General features: G+C 40.2%; 1 protein-coding gene across 1 annotated transcript in view; it reads right to left on the bottom strand.

Annotated features, from left to right (window-relative positions):
* neb (nebulin) overlaps nucleotides 1-22,344 on the bottom strand; it is a 66,145-nt gene that overhangs the window by 21,516 nt on the left and 22,285 nt on the right. The window contains exons 46-105 of the mRNA XM_073473384.1: nucleotides 21,971-22,075; nucleotides 21,735-21,842; nucleotides 20,057-20,368; nucleotides 19,744-19,947; nucleotides 19,474-19,578; nucleotides 19,171-19,278; nucleotides 18,765-19,076; nucleotides 18,475-18,678; nucleotides 18,251-18,355; nucleotides 18,050-18,157; nucleotides 17,274-17,585; nucleotides 16,983-17,186; nucleotides 15,834-15,938; nucleotides 15,546-15,653; nucleotides 15,116-15,427; nucleotides 14,812-15,015; nucleotides 14,618-14,722; nucleotides 14,410-14,517; nucleotides 13,998-14,309; nucleotides 13,701-13,904; nucleotides 13,450-13,554; nucleotides 12,851-12,958; nucleotides 12,405-12,716; nucleotides 11,846-12,049; nucleotides 11,618-11,722; nucleotides 11,367-11,474; nucleotides 10,961-11,272; nucleotides 10,650-10,754; nucleotides 10,446-10,544; nucleotides 10,226-10,327; nucleotides 9,613-9,720; nucleotides 9,188-9,499; nucleotides 8,989-9,093; nucleotides 8,777-8,881; nucleotides 8,568-8,672; nucleotides 8,339-8,446; nucleotides 8,111-8,221; nucleotides 7,583-7,780; nucleotides 7,344-7,448; nucleotides 7,139-7,243; nucleotides 6,941-7,045; nucleotides 6,734-6,841; nucleotides 6,532-6,645; nucleotides 5,422-5,619; nucleotides 5,147-5,251; nucleotides 4,817-4,921; nucleotides 4,598-4,705; nucleotides 3,900-4,007; nucleotides 3,682-3,789; nucleotides 3,469-3,573; nucleotides 3,260-3,364; nucleotides 3,069-3,167; nucleotides 2,850-2,954; nucleotides 2,539-2,643; nucleotides 2,337-2,441; nucleotides 2,072-2,176; nucleotides 1,462-1,566; nucleotides 1,246-1,350; nucleotides 1,008-1,112; nucleotides 682-786 (exon numbers count right to left, since the gene is read on the bottom strand). Coding sequence (XP_073329485.1) covers nucleotides 682-786; nucleotides 1,008-1,112; nucleotides 1,246-1,350; nucleotides 1,462-1,566; nucleotides 2,072-2,176; nucleotides 2,337-2,441; nucleotides 2,539-2,643; nucleotides 2,850-2,954; nucleotides 3,069-3,167; nucleotides 3,260-3,364; nucleotides 3,469-3,573; nucleotides 3,682-3,789; nucleotides 3,900-4,007; nucleotides 4,598-4,705; nucleotides 4,817-4,921; nucleotides 5,147-5,251; nucleotides 5,422-5,619; nucleotides 6,532-6,645; nucleotides 6,734-6,841; nucleotides 6,941-7,045; nucleotides 7,139-7,243; nucleotides 7,344-7,448; nucleotides 7,583-7,780; nucleotides 8,111-8,221; nucleotides 8,339-8,446; nucleotides 8,568-8,672; nucleotides 8,777-8,881; nucleotides 8,989-9,093; nucleotides 9,188-9,499; nucleotides 9,613-9,720; nucleotides 10,226-10,327; nucleotides 10,446-10,544; nucleotides 10,650-10,754; nucleotides 10,961-11,272; nucleotides 11,367-11,474; nucleotides 11,618-11,722; nucleotides 11,846-12,049; nucleotides 12,405-12,716; nucleotides 12,851-12,958; nucleotides 13,450-13,554; nucleotides 13,701-13,904; nucleotides 13,998-14,309; nucleotides 14,410-14,517; nucleotides 14,618-14,722; nucleotides 14,812-15,015; nucleotides 15,116-15,427; nucleotides 15,546-15,653; nucleotides 15,834-15,938; nucleotides 16,983-17,186; nucleotides 17,274-17,585; nucleotides 18,050-18,157; nucleotides 18,251-18,355; nucleotides 18,475-18,678; nucleotides 18,765-19,076; nucleotides 19,171-19,278; nucleotides 19,474-19,578; nucleotides 19,744-19,947; nucleotides 20,057-20,368; nucleotides 21,735-21,842; nucleotides 21,971-22,075 — 8,775 coding nt within the window. The remainder of the gene's footprint in view (nucleotides 1-681; nucleotides 787-1,007; nucleotides 1,113-1,245; nucleotides 1,351-1,461; nucleotides 1,567-2,071; nucleotides 2,177-2,336; nucleotides 2,442-2,538; nucleotides 2,644-2,849; nucleotides 2,955-3,068; nucleotides 3,168-3,259; nucleotides 3,365-3,468; nucleotides 3,574-3,681; nucleotides 3,790-3,899; nucleotides 4,008-4,597; nucleotides 4,706-4,816; nucleotides 4,922-5,146; nucleotides 5,252-5,421; nucleotides 5,620-6,531; nucleotides 6,646-6,733; nucleotides 6,842-6,940; nucleotides 7,046-7,138; nucleotides 7,244-7,343; nucleotides 7,449-7,582; nucleotides 7,781-8,110; nucleotides 8,222-8,338; nucleotides 8,447-8,567; nucleotides 8,673-8,776; nucleotides 8,882-8,988; nucleotides 9,094-9,187; nucleotides 9,500-9,612; nucleotides 9,721-10,225; nucleotides 10,328-10,445; nucleotides 10,545-10,649; nucleotides 10,755-10,960; nucleotides 11,273-11,366; nucleotides 11,475-11,617; nucleotides 11,723-11,845; nucleotides 12,050-12,404; nucleotides 12,717-12,850; nucleotides 12,959-13,449; nucleotides 13,555-13,700; nucleotides 13,905-13,997; nucleotides 14,310-14,409; nucleotides 14,518-14,617; nucleotides 14,723-14,811; nucleotides 15,016-15,115; nucleotides 15,428-15,545; nucleotides 15,654-15,833; nucleotides 15,939-16,982; nucleotides 17,187-17,273; nucleotides 17,586-18,049; nucleotides 18,158-18,250; nucleotides 18,356-18,474; nucleotides 18,679-18,764; nucleotides 19,077-19,170; nucleotides 19,279-19,473; nucleotides 19,579-19,743; nucleotides 19,948-20,056; nucleotides 20,369-21,734; nucleotides 21,843-21,970; nucleotides 22,076-22,344) is intronic.

The following is a 22,344-nucleotide window of genomic DNA, read 5'->3' on the forward strand; positions in this document are numbered from 1 at the left end:
GCAGAGACTGATACAGAAGAGAGAGAACTGTATCCTGTATCATAGCCATGCGACGACGACCAGTGGCAGGTCTGTTGACAACCTCATGCACCAGTGTCAGAGGTCTGGAGTTGCGAACCAGAGGAGGCAGGACGGCCGTACAACACGACCAGGACGTTTACCTGGCTCATCTTCCTGTTCTCCCTGGCCAGCTGGTATCTAGGATCATCTGTAGTTATGGTGAACTTATCCTTGTTCTTCTCATAACTAGCTCTGTAGGTCCTCTGCTCAGAATGTCAGAAGGTGGTTAAAAACAAAGGTCCAGAAAACAATGCACACTGTCATGTGCTGAGACTTTCCAGGGGACAATGGAAGGTTAAAACAAGTTGATACAAAGAATAATGGACATACTATAAACAGCTGGTATTATGGTTTCACGGAAATAACAGCTGGTCGTAAACATTCAATGCAATACTCAAATGATACTATGAATTCATACTCTTTTACCTCCAAATTGGCAGTCCCAAAGAGATGCACAGAGACAGAGAAATGTGATTAACAATAAAAGTGTCTATTTCACAAATGGATTGAACAAACTAATTATAATTCTGGTTACACTAAAAAAAACAGAAAATTGGCGGTGATTTACACAAAAATCTATTTTTCAATTACTGTATTGGGTTTAAGAATGAAGGGACTCACTTCATTGATGAGAACAGAGGCGTTCTTGGCAGCCTGGAAGAACGGAGTGTCCGAGGTATACTTGAAGTTTCCTCTGTTCTTCTCAAAGGAAGCTTTGTACAGTCTCTGTTAGAAATAAAGATATCAAACCGTAATTAGAACAGGCAGGAAAATATCCAACTACATTAAAGATTGATTCATGAACTACCATAAAAAGCATACTAGTCATGAATTTAAGACATCATAAGCAGTATATGTATGAAATAAACAAAAAGGAGTATTTTTACAATATCTTATGAAATTACTGACATTTCAGATGGTAAATTATGAGCCTACTAGATCCTCACCTCACTGTACAGCTTTTTGTTCCTCTCAGCCTGCACCAGCTCAGGTGTGTCCCACACAAAGCAGCCAATACCCCTCAGCCATTCCAGGTCCTCCTTGTACTTGACCTAAAGAGGGACATAAAGGAGAATTAATTCAAATATTGCATGGTATGTCAAAGATAGTATACGTCCTTCTGCCTACTGTGGGTAAATATTTTACAGTGTGCATCATTTTGGAATGTAAATCAACAGTACTCACAGTGCTGACGTTGTCATTGACCATTCTGCTGAAGAAGAACTCAGGACGGTCGGGAATGGACTTCCATGTACCCAGAGAGTTGATGTACTTCTCCCTGTATTTAACCTGAGGTGGAGAGAAAAAAACAGTACAAGAGATGAAAGAGGTCAACATTTTATTATTTTTTTTAATATATATTATCAGACAGCTAATCAACAGCTATTTTTAATTGCTGACCTCGCTGATGTCATCAGTGACTCTGCGGTGGTAGGTGATGTCCAGAGCATCCTTGACTGTGTGGTAGTGGCCCTTGGCGAGCTCAAAGGTCTCTTTGTAACGCAGCTGAAGACATGAAGGACAAAATGTGTCAGATATTCATCACACACAAATGTAAAGTCATTTTTATAGTCTCTTTTCTTTATCAGTCATCATTACTCAAAGGCAAATGACTCATTTTGCACTGCTTTGTACTGAGTATTTTGTGGTAGGTATAACATTTTAAGAAAAATGTTATTATTATTGTACATGACATAAAAAAATCTCTATTAACTAACACAAAATTTAAGCTTAATTAGTAGCCTCTTCAGGTGGAATAACACAGGTGTAATGTCTAGGTTTACAGACCACTGTTGTGAAATCAGTTGAGAAACATTGAACAGTTAATACCAGACTTTCACTAAAAGTCCTATCTCTGTATGATATATCTTCAAATTCAAACATGGGTTTACTGCTTAATGGAAGGTTGATCAGAAGAGCTAGAGGGGGAACTACAAATAATTAGAAAAATGATAAACCCTGCTTCGTGGCAGTGATGTAGATAAAATTGTTTGTTATGAAGCATACTCACGTCACTGGACTGGAAGTAGGATTTCTTGGCACGGATCAGGAGAGGTGTATCAGCAATGGCCGTGTATCTGTGCTTCATCTTCTCATACTGCTCTTTGTATTTGTTCTAAGGGAAGAAATCATTCATGTAACATGTTAGAAATAGAAATAAATAGAAATACAAACACTATTAAGATATTTGTATTTATGTCATATGGAGGTAAGTTATGAAGATGTAAGGAATCTCATGCAAAAATAAAAAATAAATGAGGAAGGGGAAGACTTACATCACTGTAGACCACTTTCATCTTTCTGGCATGGTCCATGTTTGGAGTTTCAGATTCTGGAGTGAAATGAGCTCTCTCCTTAGCAGCCACATCTGTGTACAGGTACTGCAGAGAAACAGAGAAAAAAATGATTAGATTACTAGAAAAGACAAGAATCCATGTAAAACAACTCATCCAGTGAGTAACGGCTGTCTGAACTTGCCTTGTTAGTCAGCTGTTGGGCCCATTTGGCTCTCTGGATGTCCACACCGTCCACTGTGGTGGTGACTTTAGCCATTTCCTCCTTGCTCTGGGCTTTGTAGATCATCTGAAAATAGAGGAGCAGAAAAAGTCAAGTCCAGAGTTCAATGAAATCTGTTTGAAATCTTTATTTTTTCACAGAATACAAAAACCTTTTTGAAAACAAGCTTTTTAAAAGCTATTTAACTACAAGGACATTTATTTTATTTGGAGGCCTGGCAATAAAATATGAGACTGTTCATCTAATGTGTGCGTCTGGGAAAAACAACTCACGTTGCTCATGTGGCTCTTAAGCTCAGTCACACGAGTATATTCTGGTGTGTCCAGGACCACGGAGTAGTTGGCGAGGTTCTTCTTTGCCTCCACTGGATAGTTCACCTTTAGAAGTGAAAAACAAGCCACACAAATGACCGTGAAGCCACTGCAAGACGCTGACTATGAAATGAAAATGAATGACATACAGCAATATTCAATCTAAATGGAAACACATACCCTTTGCTTGGTGATGTTGCGCACGTGGACCATCTCTGGAGTGTCATACAAGAAGCAGCCAATGCCTCTCAGCCACAACAGGTCCTCTTTGTATTTCAGCTAAAAACAAAATGATTTCACAATTTTCAACGAAAGTTTTAAAGTTAATTTTGTGACAATGTGCATCAAATGTATTCCTCTTTTTAACATACGTCGCTGGTGATCTCATTGACATGGTAGCAGTGCATCAGCTGGGGCGTGATGGGCATAGAAATCAGCTGGCCTTTGGTGTTGTTGTATTTCTCTCTGTACCACAACTAGAATGAGAAGGGAACACAAAGATGGCATGAATAAAAAATACTACATTATGAATAAAAATGGGAACATAATTGACAGAAACTGTGTGAAAATAGGTCCATACATCGCTGAGGTGTTCCTGGTTCATCTTGACTTGTTTGATATCAGGGGTGTCGTAGGTTGTGTGGATCTTGTCCTTTTGTTTGTGGTAGTCCTCCCGATACAGACGCTGGGGAAGAGGAAGAATGTAACAAATGTGTTTTATCCAGTAGTCATGTATATCTCCATCAACACTAACGTGTCTGATGTCAACAATAGCAGCAGTGTCTTATCTTACTTCGTTGGAGATCTTGTTAGCCTTCCTTGAGTTGACAAAGTTGACACCCTCTGGATGAAGAGTGTAGGCTTTAGCCTTTGTCATCTCATAGGCCTCCTTGTACTTTACCTGCACAAATATAAGTAAAAGAGCAACATCAGAAATACATGAGCAAAAAGGTTTGATTGCAGTCAAAAGAATGGAATAACTGGATGACTGAAGACAGTGACAGCACTTACATTGCTGGTGACAACGCTATTCTTCTTAGCCTGCTTGATGAGCGGGGTGTCATTGGGCAGGGAGTAGCCAGTGGGCATGAAGCTCTTGTTGGCCTCCTTGTACCAGTTCTGAGAGAGGCCAAGACAACACAGTGAGACAAGATACATTCAGCTTGAACAGAAACACGCATACTGCCTGAACAGTCTTAAACGAAACACAATAATGTTTGTTTATTTGTTTTGTATTCGGTTTATTTCTGCAGATATTCGTCTGCTTTTTCACCCAATTTGGAATACACATATTCCCTATGCTCTTGCAGTGTTTCAATCCCTACCAAAGATTTAATCCTTCACCAAATCTTTTATGGCTTTTGTTTTATATTTAAAAAGACGAGAGACGTGTCTTTAATCGTCCCATATTTTATACCTACAGTGGTGCACTATGTTTACTTTCTTACATTTCTCAGTGTAAAATTCATACTCATATTCATATTAAAGTATAAGGACCACAATGAAAGGAAAAACATAATGTAATTACTGCTGTAAAGTCTTGATAATGATGATTGTCTATGTGTGTGAAATCTCAAAGTACTGCTCACACAACAGTGTGTGTTGTGTAAATTTTTAAAAAAATATTCTCACAGTATACACACTGTACACATCAGATGGTAATTTCTAAACAAGTAAGCTGAATATAATGGAATACTATCATCACTCACATCGCTCTGGATGTAGTTAGCCAGGCGTGCCCTTTCTGTTTCAATAGTAACAGCAGGAGCAGTGTTGGTGCCCTTGACATTGGCGTTGTAATCATAACGGTAGTGCAGCTGGAAATAGAGAAGAAAGAAAAAAGATGAGATTTATGGTCATGATTTTTTTAATGTAATGAAATATACTCATGAGTTGACATTGTTAACAACATTTATAGAGTCACTTACATCGCTCAGGTTCTGAGCATTCTGCTTGGCCGTCTCGTACACGGGAGTGTCTGTCACCACTGAGTACTCCTTGAAAGCCTCAACACCTTTGGCTCTGTACTTGTTCTGGAATAAAAACACAAGAATGTGGCCGTCAGCATCAGCTCTGATTAAACAATAGGCAGTATGGAGGATTTACTGTAAGGGAAAATAATGAAAGCTGTTTGAGTGCCAAACAGAAGAGGGGTGTAAAGAAAAATTGAACAAGATAAATGACCGCAGTAAACCAAATAACTGAAGAGGACTGGAAATAGAGGGGAGAATTAGAATTAATGCAGTGGGTGGGCTAACCTCACTCTGAAGATCACCAGCATGCTTGACACGGAGGATCTCTGGTGTGTCCCAGGCGTAGCAGCCGATACCCTTCAGCCAGTTCAGGTCATCCTTGTAGAAGATCTGTGAAGTGCACACAACAAAACATACAAATTAAGTGACTATGACAGACGTGTTTGTATATAAATTGGTATAAACCTGACCCTTTTTGTATGCACTCAAGAAGTCTGGGCACTAATAAGGCTACAGTATGCAGTAACAAGCAGAATATCAAGCTGAGGGCAGTTACTTACGTCACTGAGCTGCTCGTTGACTTTGCGTGCTTGGACATACACCTGCATGTCAGGCAGGCATATCCACTGGTGCAGGTACTTGCGGTAGCCAATTTCGCTGACGGTAGACTGTGTGTTGCGGGCAGACAGGATCTCCAGCATGTCTGCGGGGATGTGGTTCTTGGCTTTGGTCTTCTCATAGCTCTCCTTGTACAGGCGCTATAAAAGATGGACAACAGATGTTCTTACTTTTTTGTTAAGAGCATTATGGATGCAAATATTATACTTTAGACAAATAATATGGATATTTTCCTGTGTATATTGTACTATTTATGTCTTTTAGTTTTATTGTGATATGTTTGTGTTATTACTTTCATTGTTTTTCAGTGATTTCATTGTTATTTAAATTTTTTTTTCATATTTTCATTTGAATTGTTTGTATATATAAGACCTTAGAAATAAAGCAACCCTGTGATTTTCTGGTTTACTTTGAAGTTTTGTCCTCATGTGTCGTGTGCTGCTTTTCATTTCCTCCCTTTGTGTGAATTACCCGCCCCTTTTCTGTGTTCACCTGTGTTATTAATCAGCCCCTTGTGTGCATATAGTCTGTGTGCTCCCTGATGTCTTTGTCAGTTCGTCCTCTGTGATTCACCTGTTTTGTTCACCTGAGCCTGTTCCCATGTCTTCCACTGTCTCCCCGTGTCTCCTTGTGGTATGTTCCTTGTTTTTTTTGTTCCTCATGTTTTTCCAGATTAGAACTTTGCTTTTGGTTGTACATTGTTTGAGCTTTTTGTGTTGCGACTTTGTGTTTACATTTCCCGGTTTTTTGCATTATATGGTTTTTGGATTTTTCCTGCTGTTCATTAAAGCTCGTTTTTAGTTCCCAATCCTGTTTCCCTCCTGTGTGTTTATGCATTTGTGTCCTCACCACCTACACTGACCAAATGTCACAAACCCCTTCTAAAGGAAACTGTCAACCTATGTTGAAATATTTTGGTGTAAAGAAGATGGGAGAAATAGCCAAATAAAGAATATTTTTCACAAAAAACAGAGCTACTCTACCAGTGCAGCTCTGATATTCCTAATTATAAGAAATGCAGAGATGTGGAAGAAGAAATGGCTTTAACTTACATCCAGGACCAGCTTTCCAGCTTTGACGCAGCGAGCAGTGGCTGGATCGTCCTCCAGAGACTTGGGCAGACTGTAGAGGGATTTGAACTTCTCATAATCCTCCTTGTACTTCACCTAAAGGGGAAAGGGCATTCATATTGTCTTTTAATGTGAAGAAAATCCCGGCATGGTAGTAACATGGAATGCAATTAACTGAACTCACGTTGCTGAGAATGACTTTCTGCAGTTTGGCGTGTTGCAGGGCGTGGGCGTCGTGTGGAATCTGGTAGCTCTTGGCTTTGATTTTGTCCCAGGCATCAGTGTAGTTTTTCTGTTGACAGAAATGTATCAACAAGTTCTTGTGTGTGAGCATCCCCTTTATAATGATGATGTCTTGTAAAAATGTTTTAATATATTTATCTTCACTTACGTTACTGAAGAAGTGCTTGAAGTTGTGGCATCTGGCGTAGTCATAGGTATCCAGTACAGTAGTGTACAGGTGCTTCTCCTTATGATAAGCCTCCCTGTAGGTCAGCTGTCAATGACCAGGATTTAATTAATGCACTCAATTAGGCATTTTGAACTCAATCACTCTCTCTATGTGTTTTTAAAAGTCCAGCTCACTCACCTCACTGGCCCAGGTGTGACCCAGGACAGCAGTCACATAAACTGGGGTGTCTGTCACAATGGAGTAATTGTTGAACTCTTTCTTGGCTTCCTCTCTGTATTTAAGCTATAAGAGAAGATATTTTGTGGGTAAATTATCACGGTTCCACCAACACAAGAATGAAATTTTCCGAAGGTTTCCTGTGATCTTCCATGTTGTTACTCACATCACTCTGCAGCTCGTAGGACTTCTTGGCACGGAGGATCTCTGGTGTGTCCCAGACAAAGCAACCAATACCCTTCATCCAGTTCAGGTCATCCTTGTAGAAGACCTGTTAAATGACAACAGCAAAAAGCACAACATTTTTATGTTCAATAAGAGAGAGAAAATCTGGATTTTTGTATACTTTTTCTTGCAATCTAATCTATTACTGTATATACTGTTTATCAAGTATCAAGGACCTACATCACTGAGAATCTCGTTGGTCTTGCGGGCACGAATGGCGTCCTCCTGGTCAGGATGGCAAGTCCACTGGTGCAGGTAGGTGCGGTAGATAACGTCGCTCAGCATATCCTGGCATCGCTTTGCTACCTTGTTAGCGATGATGTCGGGTGGGAGGTGGGTCTTGGTCTTGGTCTGATGGTAGTCCTTATGGTAGACCCTCTGTAAAGACACAGAACCCATGGAAGGTTACTGGCAATGTCATTAACAATGTGAAACAAATGGACCCTAACCCTAAATTAAAGTTAATGTGGATTATAACAAATGTAAATCATAATCTTTTGTCATTCAAGCATTGAATTCAATTCATTAGGAGTAATAAATAAGTAATATATAATTTAAAGTTAATCTGGCCCAAGTATGTTGCAGACCATTTACCTGATGAAAAGGTGATCTTTTCACTTTACTAAATGTTAAATATGTGCATTGAAATAGTATCAAAATGCTTTGATATGTATGGGATAAATGCACAAACTATTATTGACATCTTACCAGTCCCTTGTTCTTCTCCTGGTCTCCACAGCGCATCACCTCAGGGAAGTCCACCAGGGTAGAAGCCATGTAGTGGCCCTTTGCCTTCTCATGGGCATCCTTGTACTTGGCCTAGTAGGATCCGAAACAATGAAACTCTTAATTTTGTTTTACATACTACAAAAAGAAAATGTGAGTCCATGTGATTTTTGTCTTATCAGCACAGGGAAGTATAAAGAAGACGCTCACATCACTAGCAATATCCCTGCCCTTCTTGCCAGAGAGAAGTGGGATGTATTCATGGTCCAGCTGGTAGCCTGTCGCCTTAGAATCGTCCCAGGCCAATTTGTAGAGTTTCTGAAATCACACAGAGTAGGCAAGGTCTTTTAAAAAGGCTGATTCGATATGTGATATACAAATTAACAAAAATCATGTATCAAAGAATAAATGAAAGAAGTTGCTAAATATTCTACATTACCTCACTGATGATCTTGTTGACCTCCCTGCTATGGGCCAGTTGAGGAGTGTCTTCTGAACCAATGTACTGACCCTTTTCTGCATTGAAAGTCTCTTTGTACTTCAGCTAAAGCAGAAAGAAAAAACAGAATTTCGATTTTTAGATGTAACTATTACTTATCGATATTCCACTTGAAATGTAGCTGTTTAAAAAAAAAGATTTTTACTTACATCACTGAGGTTGGCAGCGTTAACCCTCGCCAAGATAAGCTCAGGGCGGTCTACAATCAGGGTGAATTTTCCAAAGCAGTCTTTGGCATTCTTCGTGTAGAACCTCTGCAAGTAAAATTACAGTCTCACAGTGAGACACAATGAAGTGACACAAAAATGTGCTTTAATAAAATTGCCAAATCAGAAGACTGAATACAATACAGTAAACATACATCGTTGAGTATCTCCTGGGCCTTCTTGACCTTGACGTGGTCAACAGATTCAGCTGCCACCCAGCCACAACCACGGATCCATTCCAAATCAGCCTTGTACACATTCTGAAGACAGAAACCACGTTGCACATTAAGATTGAAGATTAACTTTAATGTGTATAAGATAAATAAGCCCTCAGTTGTTGTGACTAGCACTCACATCGCTCTGAAGATCATAGGCTTTGCGGGCCTGCGTGACGTCATTGGAGTCTGGCAGGCAAGTCCACTGGTGTAGGCGTGTTCTGTAGTTGTCATCATTGACTTGTCTCTGGCATTTCTTGGCCAGTTCAAACTGCAGCATGTCCACTGGCAGGTGGAACTTGGTCTTGGACTTCATGAAGTCCTTCTTGTACAGGGCATCACTGGCAATTCTGGCTGAGTTCAGAGCCAGCACGAGCAGAGGGTCGTCTTCGACGCAGCGAGCACCGATGTGGTGGCCGACCTGCTTACGGTATGCCTCAAGGTATTTGTGCTACAGGACAGAGGGAAATCAGTATCTACATTGTTGTTGTGCCATCAAATAAATTAAGAATAACTTGTTTTCATTAACGAAGAAGAAAGATGCAACTTTGCCCCTCTACTCACATTACTCTGCACTTTAGAAGTTTGGATGCACTGCTTGATTGGTACAGCATCTCCAGGCATGAAGTAACCTGTGGCTTTGACCTTATCCCAATCTTTGGTGTACAGTTTCTGCAAGAGATGGAAATAGTTGTTATGGTTTATGATTGTGCATTGCTCTTAGGCTGATAATAATACAGGATAAACTGCTAAGTACTGCAACTAACGACTGTTTTCATTATTGATTGATCTGCTGATTGTTATCATGATAAACCGATTTATCAATTAGTCCATAGAAATGTCAAAAATTGAGAAAAATGCTCATGACAAAGTCCCAGAGCCCAAAGTGACATCTTCAGACTGCTTCATTTGTCCTACCATCAGTCAAAAACCCAAGAGTTTTCATTTACTGTCATAAATGATGAAGAAGAGCAGCAAATCTTTACATTTAAAAAGCTGGAACCAGCAAAAGTTTGACATTTTTGCTTAAAAATGACTTAAACAAGTATTTGACTATAAAAAAAGTAAGCAAATAATTTTCTTTTGAATGACTAATCGATTAATCTACTTATCATTGCGGCTTTAAAACTAGTACAGGACAAAGTCTTGTTGATTTTGAACACGTAGCAAATCTTACCGGGTGAACGTTCTTCGCCACCTCTCTGGCTGTGGCAAGAGTTGGAGTGTCCACGAGTGAGTACTTGGTCTTGTCCTGGTGCCAGGCTTCACGATAGGTGGCCTGAGAAGTGTGAGAAATTAAAATTTGGTTACCAAAAAAACTCTAATCTACAATTATTCTATCAGGTAGTAAATCGAAGAGAAGACTCTAAATTATCTAAACAGGGAGTCATCCTTACCTCATTGAGGACATCAGCAGCATTCTTGGCACAGACCATGTCGACTCTGTCGACTGGAACTGTAAATTTCTGTTCGTCCAACTTGACACGATAGCCTCTCTATGAAATAGCAAGAAAGATATGTGGAATAAGAACAATATCTTTACAAATGTATATAAATGTTTGTGATTTTGAACTAAAAAGTCAAATTGTAGTTCAACTTACATCAGCCAGGATCTTCTGTGCATGCTTCACCTTCACAACATCCACACACTCATGTGGAATCCATCCACATCCTCGCAACCACTCCAAATCAGCTTTGTACACAGCCTGAGGAAACAGAACAGGAGAGTTGTTTTTGTGTTTCCATGAAATTCAAAATGTATTGCAGACAATTACCACAAAGTGAGAGTTTCTTGTGCTTAAATCAGTGTATAGAAAATATATATAACATCAAATGATGGGAGATATATTTGATGATTGTTACAATAGTGTATGTAAATGAGTACAATCCACGAGCACTAGGATCAACCTACATCGCTCTGCAGATCGTAGGCCTTTCTGGCCTGGACCACATCGTTGGAGTCTGGCAGACAAGTCCACTGATGCAAAAGAGTTCTGTAGTTGAAGTCATTGACTTGTATTTGGCATTTCTTGGCCAGCTCAAGTGTCAGCATGTCTACTGGCAGGTTGAACTTGGTCTTGGACTTGTTGAAGTCCTTCTTGTACAGGGCATCACTGGCAATCTTGGCTGAGTTCATAGCCAGCATGATCAGAGGGTCGTCCTGGACGCAGCGGGCACCGATGTGATGGCCGACCTGCTTACGGTAACCCTCATGATACTTGTACTAAAACAGAAGAGATAAAATGTGAATGAATAGTCAGATAGTATCTCAATTATCAACCTGTTGTATTTAAACCTTATCCATATTTTCTTCTTACATCACTGACGATATCTCTGGAAGCTCTAGCCTTCAACACAGAGATGGCATCCTCCTTGATATGGTAGCCTTTGGCCTTCTGGTCGTCCCATGCTTTTGAGTACAGTTTCTGCACAGAACAAGAAGTATGTTTAAAAACACTTTAAGACATAGTGTCAGCACATCAAAGTCAAGATATATTCATATTGAAATTGTTTTCAGCATTACAACATAGGAAGAACTGGTACAGTGATTGAACAAATGCAAACTTACATTGCTGATGTTGACAGCATTGGCCTTGGACAGCTCAAAGGTGGGGGTGTCAGGTGGCAGGTGAATGCTGAGCTTGTCTTTGTCCCAGACTTCCCTATATTTCCACTGTCAGAAAGAAAAAACAAGAACATGAACTTCTTTATGGAGTCACCCTTATTTATACTGATAATTGCACAAAATATTTACTGCTAGAAAGCATGTAGCATGCAGACAGATGGTATTACTTACATCACTGATGTTGTCAGCGTTTTGCTTAGACAAGACTATCTCTGGGAGGTCGACTACGCTGGTGAACTTGATGGTGCTTGGGGGCTGGCGGTACAGCCTTTCATTGATAATAGTCTGGGCATTTCTAGCTTTGACGACATCCACTGAGTCCTGAGGTGACCAGCCGCATCCTCTCAGCCATTCCAGGTCAGCTTTGTACACGGCCTGCAAAATAAATATCAGTTTTAATCCAACCAAATACCATTTTAAGTTTTTGGTTATTTTAGGTTTTGTATTTGTCTGACTGCTGGATGACTCAAAATATGGACGAAGGGATTTCCACTGAATTTGTTGGATGCAGCTCTAGTTTAAAAATGCATGGGAGTGATCTGAACATCTATGAAACTAACTAACATACAGACTCCAACAACCCTAAGAATGTGTTCATATGGTTAAAGAAAAAATAACTGAAAGCAGTTTTTAGTTTATGGTAATGATACTTTTGTGACAGTAAGAGGAGGATAAGAGCTAAAAACAAACTCTAAACACTCACTGTCCACTAAACTTCACATGGACTTACATCACTCTGTAAGTCGTAGACCTTCCTCGCCTGAACCACATCACTGGAGTCTGGCAGGCAGGTCCACTGGTGTAGGTGAGTTCTGTAGTTGAAGTCATTCACTTGCTGCTGGCATTTCTTGGCAAGTTCAATCGTCAGCATGTCTACAGGCAGGTGGTACTTGGTCTTGGTCTTGTTGAAGTCCTTCTTATAGATGTTGTCACTGGAGATCTTGGCTACGTGAGCGGCCAACAAACACAGCGGGTCGTCGTTAACGCTGAGGGCGCCAATGTGATGGCCACACTGCTTGCGGAAACCAGCCTTGTATTTGTACTGAAAATTGGGAATGGAAATATTTTGATCAGGTCCACAATACAAACTGCAGTGAGATAAAAAAAAAAATGCTGCAGAAAATTATAAAGTGAAGGGAATAGAAAAATGTATCGAAATAAGTGGTGCAGACTTACATCACTGACGATGTCTCGGGAGGTCTTGGCTGCCAAAACAGAAATTGCATCTTTGGGAAGGAAGTAGCCTTTGTTAATGGTGTCCATATAGCCTTCACGGTAATATTTCTGGGGAGACAACAATTATGCTGTTAGGGTCTCTGACATAAACACAGTGTGTTCTGGACTATAATAAAATATACAGAACCTTTGGAGCAGACAATTTATTTGACACTAGATGTGAAATTGAACAACTACATGACAATGTCCTTCGTTCTTTAAAAGTCCCATATTATGCTTAGTTTCAGGTTCATACTTTTATTTTGGAAGTCTACTAAACGATGTTTACATGCTTTAATGTTTAAAAAACACATTATTTTTTCTCATACTGTGTGCATTTTGTCATGGACATTTTGATACTTTCAAAGTATTCATATAGCACCTAGACCTGCTTTATGATAAAAAAAGACATGGAAATCTCACTTTCTACAGTATGGGACCTTTAAACTTTAGCACATTTAACTGATTGGAAAACTAAAGCAAGTTAACAATTACTGATATGATAATAATCTACGATGTCCAAATTGATCATACAATCACATGAAGAAGCACTGCATTACCAGACTGGTGTTGAGTTTATTCTGCTTAGCCAGTATGATCTCTGGGGTGTCGGGCATGACGTGAAGGTTGGTCTTATCGTTCTCCCAGGCAGAAACATACGCTTTCTGTAAACGGCAGATTGACATGGTTTAGTGAGACGTTCTTTATCTGAGCCTTAGAACTACATACTTTCACAACATACCCTCCAAAGAAAACGAAAATAACAATAATATATGGTAAAATAACATTCAATAAGGTGTTCTCTCTCTACCTTGTCCATGATCTGGGCATTGGCCTGAGCAAGGGCATATGGCATGTCACTTGTCTTGGCAGTGAACTTAAAGTTGCTTGGATGCTGACGGTACTTGATGTCGCTCAGGATCTCTCCTGCTTTCTTGACTTTCTCCACATCAATTGAACCAATTGGCACCCAACCTGTTCCCTTGATCCATTCCATGTCTGCCTTGTACACAGCCTACAAGTCACAGGTAGGGGAAAAGGGGAGTCACAGGGAGTAACATTCTTGCAGTGTTCAGGAAACACATTATGAGACTTTGTTATTACTCACATCGCTCTGCAGGTCGTAAGCCTTTCTTGCCTGGACCACATCGGTGGAGTCAGGCAGGCAGGTCCAGTTGTGCAGATGAGTGCGGTAGTTGAAATCATTGACCTGAATCTGGCATTTCTTGGCCAGCTCAAGATTCAGCATGTCCACTGGCAGGTGGAACTTGGTCTTGGACTTGTTGAAGTCCTTCTTGTACAGGACATCACTGGCAATCTTGCCTGAGTTCAGAGCCAGCACGATCAGAGGGTCATCCTGGCAGCTGAGGGCTCCAATGTGGTGGCCGACCTGCTTACGGTATCCTGTCTTGTACTTGTACTGCATAAAGAGAAAGAGTGAAGTTATAAGAAACAGAATGCTGCACAAATAAGCACATGTCAATATCAGAGAGAAAAGCTCTCATAATTATGTTACGTACATCGCTAATGATCTCTCTTCCACGTTTGGCAGCAACAACAGAGATAGCATCAGGCTTCATATCATAGCCCTTCCTGAAGATCTCCTCAACACCTTCCCTGTATAGTTTCTGAAAAAGAGATGAAAATAGTTGAATTATATCATGTAAAATTATGATGCCACCTAGTGATATTTAATACTAGTGTAAGTCAAAGCAAACCAAACCATACCCTGCTGATGTTGTAAGCATTAGCTTTAGAAAGCAAAAGCTCAGGTAGGTCAGGGGTCACATGAGTCTTAATCTTGTCAGCCTCCCAAGCAGCATGGTAGTCCCTCTGTGGTGAGAGACAGAAAAAAAACACCAATGTAATCACCAGGGTAACATTGAACAAAAATTGTAAAAGAGGGACAGGATATTCTTTACCTTGTTCATTATGTCAGCATTTGTTTTGGCTAAGACCATGGGCATGGAAGTCATGTCTGTTGTATATTTCAGTTCGTCTTGTTTCTGCCTGTACAGATGGTCGCTGAGAATTTTTGAAGCGTTCTTGGCCTTCACCACATCAAGTGAACCAATGGGGACCCATCCTACGCCTATGACCTCATCCATGTCAGCTTTGTATACAGCCTGTTGGAAAAAGCGTATATGGGTAACATTAAAACACGTAAGCACAGTCAACATGGTAAAATATATTGAGGTATATAGAGAATGTCTCAGAAGGGCTTACATCACTCTGCAGATCATAGGCTTTCCTGGCCTGGCGGACATCATTAGAGTCTGGCAGGCAGGTCCACTGGTGCAGGCGGGTGATGTAGTTGGCGTGGTTGACCTGAATCTGGCATTTCTTGGCCAGTTCAAGACTCAGCATGTCTACTGGCAGATGGAACTTGGTCTTGGACTTGTTGAAGTCCTTCTTGTACAGGGCATCGCTGGCAATCTTGGCTGAGTTCAAAGCCAGCATGATCAGAGGGTCGTCCTGGCAGCTGCGAGCACCGATGTGGTGGCCGACCTGCTTACGGTATCCTGTCTTGTACTTGTACTGATGATATCAGCAGCAGAAAACATTTTGTGTTACAACTAGAAAATCTCTCAAATTATGTTTAATACCAGTGCACCAATTATATTAACGGATATATGGTGCATTATGAGTCACTCACATCACTGATGATTTCCCTGGAGCCCTTAGCAGCCTTGACAGAGATTGAATCAGGAGGGAGGAAGTAGCCTTTCTTGATGTCGGCCTCAAAACCTTGCCTGTATAGTTTCTGTAAAGCAAAACATATATGAATACTTCTGTTAACTGTTTTGACAAATGGAGGTCTAATTTTGACACTTGATTCTGGAAAGTTTCAGGATAGTATGGATTTTGATCAGAATCCACTTTAAGAATCTCATCTGGCTGCTAATTCAAGTCAGATAATAATAGTAGGTTTGATTATACTCACCCTGCTCATGTTGATTGCATTCTGCTGAGAGAGGATTATCTCAGGAGTGTCAGGTTGGATGTGCACATTGGTCTTATCCTTTTCCCATGCCTCCGTATAGAGACGCTGAAACAAACCACAAAAGAATCCAATGTAAATTTAACATTTCCATTGCAAATTAAAGTAATCATTATGTACTAGTGATGCGTCGGACAAGGACCCGTTCCAATTGTTAATACAGAGGAATCAGATAAAGGCCATAACTGAGCACGGTTAGCTCTCCACAGAGCTGTTTCCGCTGCTAAGAGCGGAAGAGTCCGGTACAGAGCGCTCTCTCTCTTTTCTCTTTTTCCTCTTTCTCCCCCACTCACAGTAGTGGGATGATCTCAACTAAATGATAAAGTAAATTACAAAAATAAATGAACTGATCCAAACAATGGTATTTATTGTTGAAAATAGCAGCAAAAAGAAGTTTGAACAGTTGAACAACTTTAAACTTTGAGCATGAATTCTGCCTGTCTCTTTCACTCTCTCACATACATAAACAACATTTTCTTCACATCTTAACTGTGAACTATTACCAAATAGTAGCATTATAGGTAGGCCTACTCTGCAGTGTTTTAGCCACGTATTTGGCTGCACTGTGTAGAAAAAGAATCAAGTCCACAGTTCCAGGCTTTAACCTATTTCGACGCGCTTCGCAAACACGGCCAGCTGAGCTGGAAGCACACTCACTGGATCAATTTTTGCTGGAATGCACAGCACTGCTCAAGCCAGCACAGAGATGAGGGGATATGTCAGCGTATTTGAGGGCAAATGTTTGTGTGTGTGTGTGTGTGTGTGTGTGTGTGTGTGTGTGTGTGTGTGTGTGTGTGTGTGTGTGTGTGTGTGTGTGTAATTAAGAGACAGAGTGACAGAAACATACAACATGTTTCTGCAAGTTTTTCTAAGTTATTAACCTATTCTGAACACTGCTTTCTCAGTCACTGACCTGCGCCCACCCAAACCCTGAGGTACTTCCATGAAAAGCTGACCCAAACCTGCCTGGCACATAGGGCAGTTCCTGGGTCCCGCGGGTTATGGGTTAACCCGTGCATCACTATGATGAACTAAAAGCCCTTTCACACAAAAACAAATCTGCATTTTACCAAAAATAATTGTGAACTCTACCTTGTTCATAGTCAAAGCGTTATTCTTTGACAGTACAATGTTCATGGCATCTGAGGTGCTGGTGAAGGGAACAGTGCTGGGGTGCTGGCGGTACTTTGTATCAGTCAAGATTTCTCCAGCCTTCTTGGCCTTCTCCACGTCAAGTGAGCCAATGGGAACCCAACCCATACCCTGGAGCCACTTCAGGTCAGCTTTGTAGACAGCCTGTGAAGCATAGTAATGCAAAATTCAATTCCTGACATATTTGGTAGCATGTACATGAAAACAAATTGTGAGGGAGACCACACTCACATCACTCTGGAGGTCATATGCATGTCTGGCCTGACGGACATCATTGGAGTCTGGCAGGCAGGTCCAGTTGTGGAGGCGGGTGATGTAGTTGGCGTGGTTGACCTGAATCTGGTTCTTCTTGGCCAGTTCAAAGGAAATCATGTCCACTGGCAGGTTGAACTTGGTCTTGGACTTGTTGAAGTCCTTCTTGTACAGGGCATCACTGGCAATCTTGGCTGAGTTCAGAGCCAGCATGAGCAGAGGGTCGTCCTGGACGCAGCGAGCACCGATGTGGTGGCCAACCTGCTTACGGTATCCTGTATGATACTTGTACTGCAAATGAGAAACCAAACAAATGATCATAACATCATAAATATTGAAAAGCAAGTCTTTGAACTGAAAAATGTCAAAAAACAGAGTGAAACAGTATACTATAATGCAAAAAAACAACAGTAACACTTTATTTGAAGGATGCGCATAAGATTGACTGTCATCTGTCATATATACACATATTATTGTAAGCTTCTATATTTTATTATATTATAATATATTATATTATATTTATATATATTTATATAAAATATAAGGTGAAATGCAGTGCAACAGAGATAATATAATGATCAGTAATGCAATTAGCTCAGAACAACATATATCATTAATAATAGTATATCAAAATAATGTATTTTGTATACTCTTTTGGCAAACGAATTAGTTGCCCACTGTAAAATGTACTTTGCATTTAACATACAAATTATTACTTAACTTTGAACTTTAAATTACTAAAGTGAAACACTTACATCACTGGCAATGTCCCTGGAAGCCCTGGCTGCGATGATGGAAATGGCATCATTGCGTAGGTCATAGCCCTTCTTCTTGGCATCTTCATGTGCCTGCTTGTACATTTTCTGTAAACAAACAGAATCATCCCAGAGATGTTAAGTATCTAACTTTTCCAGTTAAAGTGCAGAACCACCAAAAGTATTTATTTTTCCACTTACCAAGCTGTAGTTGACATTGTTTGCTTTGGCTAGAAGAACATCCATAGCATCAGGCATGATGTGGATCTTCGTCTTCTCTTTCTCCCAGGCTTCAACATAGGCACTCTGCAGTCACAAACACCAACAACATGACAATTTACATACATTAAGAAGTCTGCAAGTACACATTTTCCATGATGAAATAATTTCCTCATCATATCCATATGTAGTTGTTGATTTCATGCCTTGTTCATAACCCGAGCGTTGTCCTTGGCCAAAGCCATGGGCATGTCTTCTGTGGTCATTTTAAATTTGAAGTTGCTTGGGTGCTGACGATACTTATGTTCACTCAGGATGTCACCAGCTGTCTTTGTCCTCTCAACATCCAGTGAACCTATAGGCACCCATCCAACACCCTGCAGCATCCTGAAGTCCTCCTTGTAAATAGCCTGGACAGAAAAAAAGTTTGTTATGGTGACAAATGTTCAAAACGTTAAAAACTTTCCATAGTATAAATTCAAGGATTCATACTCACATCACTCTGGAGGTCATATGCATGTCTGGCCTGACGGACATCATTAGAGTCTGGCAGGCAGGTCCAGTTGTGGAGGCGGGTGATGTAGTTGGCGTGGTTGACCTGAATCTGGTTCTTCTTGGCTAGTTCAAAGGAAATCATGTCCACTGGCAGGTTGAACTTGGTCTTGGACTTCATGAAGTCCTTCTTGTACAGGGCATCACTGGCAATCCTGGCTGAGTTCAGAGCCAGCATGAGCAGAGGGTCGTCCTGGACGCAGCGAGCACCGATGTGGTGGCCGACCTGCTTACGGTATCCTGTATGATACTTGTACTGAAAAAGCAAATGACAAACAATGTTCCATGGTCACATGAACTGTGATAAATGTGTGGTATCTGTTTATTATTGTAAAAATCCAACAGCTTACATCACTGGCAATGTCCCTGGAAGCCTTGGCTGCAATGATGGAAATGGCATCATTGCGCAGATCGTAACCCTTCTTCTTGGAATCTTCATGTGCCTGTTTGTACTTTTTCTGTAAACAAACACAAAAGCCGCACAGACATAAGTTAATATATATGTTTCATTATAAGTATGATGGAGTTATTACATATACATGTATTGATAACAGAAACAGATCTTAATTAATTTAGCACATCTTTTTGCCTTCATTTAAGGTAATCAATATGTGAGAGTTGCTTTACCCTACTATGTTTAATTTTCCACTTACCAAGCTGTAGTTGACATTGTTTGCTTTGGCTAGAAGAACATCCATAGCATCAGGCATGATGTGGATCTTCGTCTTCTCTTTGTCCCAGGCTTCAACATAGGCACTCTGCAGTCATAAAAAACAATATGAGAGCACATCATATGATGAACTCTGCAAGTATGCGTTTGCTTGCAAATTAGAATTTCCTGATTCTATCAATATAAGTAGTTCAACTGCTTAATTTTGAGTTCTTTACATATAACTGCACTTTGAGGACTGATGATTTCATACCTTGTTCATAACCCGAGCGTTGTCCTTGGCCAAAGCCATGGGCATGTCTTCTGTGGTCATTTTAAATTTGAAGTTGCTTGGGTGCTGACGATACTTATGTTCACTCAGGATGTCACCAGCTGTCTTTGTCCTCTCAACATCCAGTGAACCTATAGGCACCCATCCAACACCCTGCAGCATCCTGAAGTCCTCCTTGTAAATAGCCTGGACAGAAAAAGAGTTTGTTATGGTGACAAATGTTCAAAAGATTAAAACTATACATTTTTTAAACATTATAAATTTCCATAGTATAAATTCAAGGATTCATACTCACATCACTCTGGAGGTCATATGCATGTCTGGCCTGACGGACATCATTAGAGTCTGGCAGGCAGGTCCAGTTGTGGAGGCGGGTGATGTAGTTGGCGTGGTTGACCTGAATCTGGTTCTTCTTGGCCAGTTCAAAGGAAATCATGTCTACTGGCAGGTGGAACTTGGTCTTGGACTTCATGAAGTCCTTCTTGTACAGGGCATCACTGGCAATCCTGGCTGAGTTCAAAGCCAGCATGAGCAGAGGGTCGTCCTGGATGCAGCGAGCACCAATGTGGTGGCCGACCTGCTTACGGTATCCTGTATGGTACTTGTACTGAAAAAGCAAATGTGAGAGTTTTAGTGACCAAACTCTGGTTATGGTAAATATGAAATTATATATACAGTAGATAGCACAGTATCACAATAAATACCAGTGACAGATGCTGTGTTTGATCCAAATGTTGTGTCGAGTAAGCAGACTGAACATGCCTGATGACAGGGATTAACAGTATGAAGGTCATTTTCCTGCCATTTTAGGCTTCTGGCATCCTGGGCTGAGTCAGCTAATAGGAGTGCTAGCTCCACAGCTAACTGAGCTAGCTAGCTAACAGCATGTAGATACAGTTAGCAGCAGTTAGCAGTTAGCTTACTTTAGAAACAAGTATGACTCCCTAAGTCACCTTGGTATGTTTTCCCTATTGTCAAACCGGCCTTGTCATATATAATGTTGTCTTAAAGGTGCGATATGTAAGAAATGATTATCTGTCAAATTCATACTCTAAAAAACTCCAAACTGCTGCTAACACACAGCTAGCTGCTGTCAGCTATTAAGCTTAATTAACTGTGCAGCTAGCAGTCGTACTAGCTGGCTCTACTCGGACTGGGAGCTCAGACCATGGGGGGACTGTTGGGGTTATTCATTATCGGACAATTACCTCTTGAGGTACAAAATTGCTAGGGACTGGCAGGTTAGTAGCTAACTTCAATAGATAACTCTGCACCACAGTACATAGACGTCTTTGACATTACGTCAACACTGTTGTTTCTTCAAATTCCATTGATAATTTTAATTTTGAACATTTTAAACAAAATTCTTGCACATTGCACCTTCAGTGACAAGTTGAAATTGTACCGTTTTAGTTGAGGTCAAGAGCATGATTCATCAGACCATTAGAAAAACATTTGACATTGTAATAACACATTATGACATTTTATATTTGTGACAGAATTACAATGCTCTCTTGACAGGGAATGTTAAACTAACCACACATAACAGTTTAAAGTAATGTTAACACATAAAGCAGATGGTTTTATTTAAGTTTGATTATCAGGCCTGCTATGTGTTTATAAAATGCTACTGTATGTCATCTAAGTTAATGTCAAGTTGTCATACTGCAACAAAGACATCTCAAACTGTCAATTTTGCAGCAAAAGTGACAGAAATGGCCCAATGCCACTTAATGACAACAGTCATAAACATTCTAAAGACTCCTTCATGTTCATGTCGGTGTCATGTCACCTTATGTAAACCCTGTTAAATAAAGTGTTAAAAAGAAAAACACTATTATACAATCATCTGACTAAGATACACTGCTGAAATAATAATAAAATGATATCAAGGCTTCATGACATGCTTTTCAAATGTATTGAATAAATATTATTTTTGTTAATTTTAATGAGTAAAAATTGAATTCTCTTACGTCGCTGGCAATATCCCTGGAAGCCCTGGCTGCAATAATGGAAATGGCATCATTACGCAGGTCATATCCCTTCTTCTTGGCCTCTTCATTAGCCTGCTTGTACGATTTCTGTGTAAAAGAAACACAAACAAAAAACCTTCAAGCATCTTCTGAAAAATGGTGGTGTATTATGAAGTATGTTTTTTTCAAAAGCTATGACAACTTAATTTTTTTGAGAATGTCTGAGAAGTACTCACCACACTGTAGTTGACTTTGTTTGCTTTGGCCAGTAGAATATCCATGGCATCAGGCATGACATGAATGGTAGTCTTGTCTTTTTCCCAGGCTTCAGTGTAAGCTTGCTGCAAAGGCAATTTGTTTGTTTAGTTTTCGTGCAAAAAAAAATTAGAAGAAGATTTTATTGGCATGCATTCATAATTAAATCAATACTGACAGTCCTGAATGTGATGTATTATGCTGAACATGGTCGAGCAAAGAAGGTTTTCACCAGAGTACGCTGTAACTTTTTCTGAGTTTGGTACACATTCAATATGGGTCCAAATTATAGTGAATGGATAACTAAAATGCATCATAAAGCCCTCAGGGTATCATGAAAGGGTCATCCTCACGT

Source organism: Pagrus major, chromosome 9 (assembly GCF_040436345.1).
Source record: "Pagrus major chromosome 9, Pma_NU_1.0".
In the NCBI taxonomy this organism is placed as follows: Eukaryota; Metazoa; Chordata; class Actinopteri; order Spariformes; family Sparidae; genus Pagrus; species Pagrus major.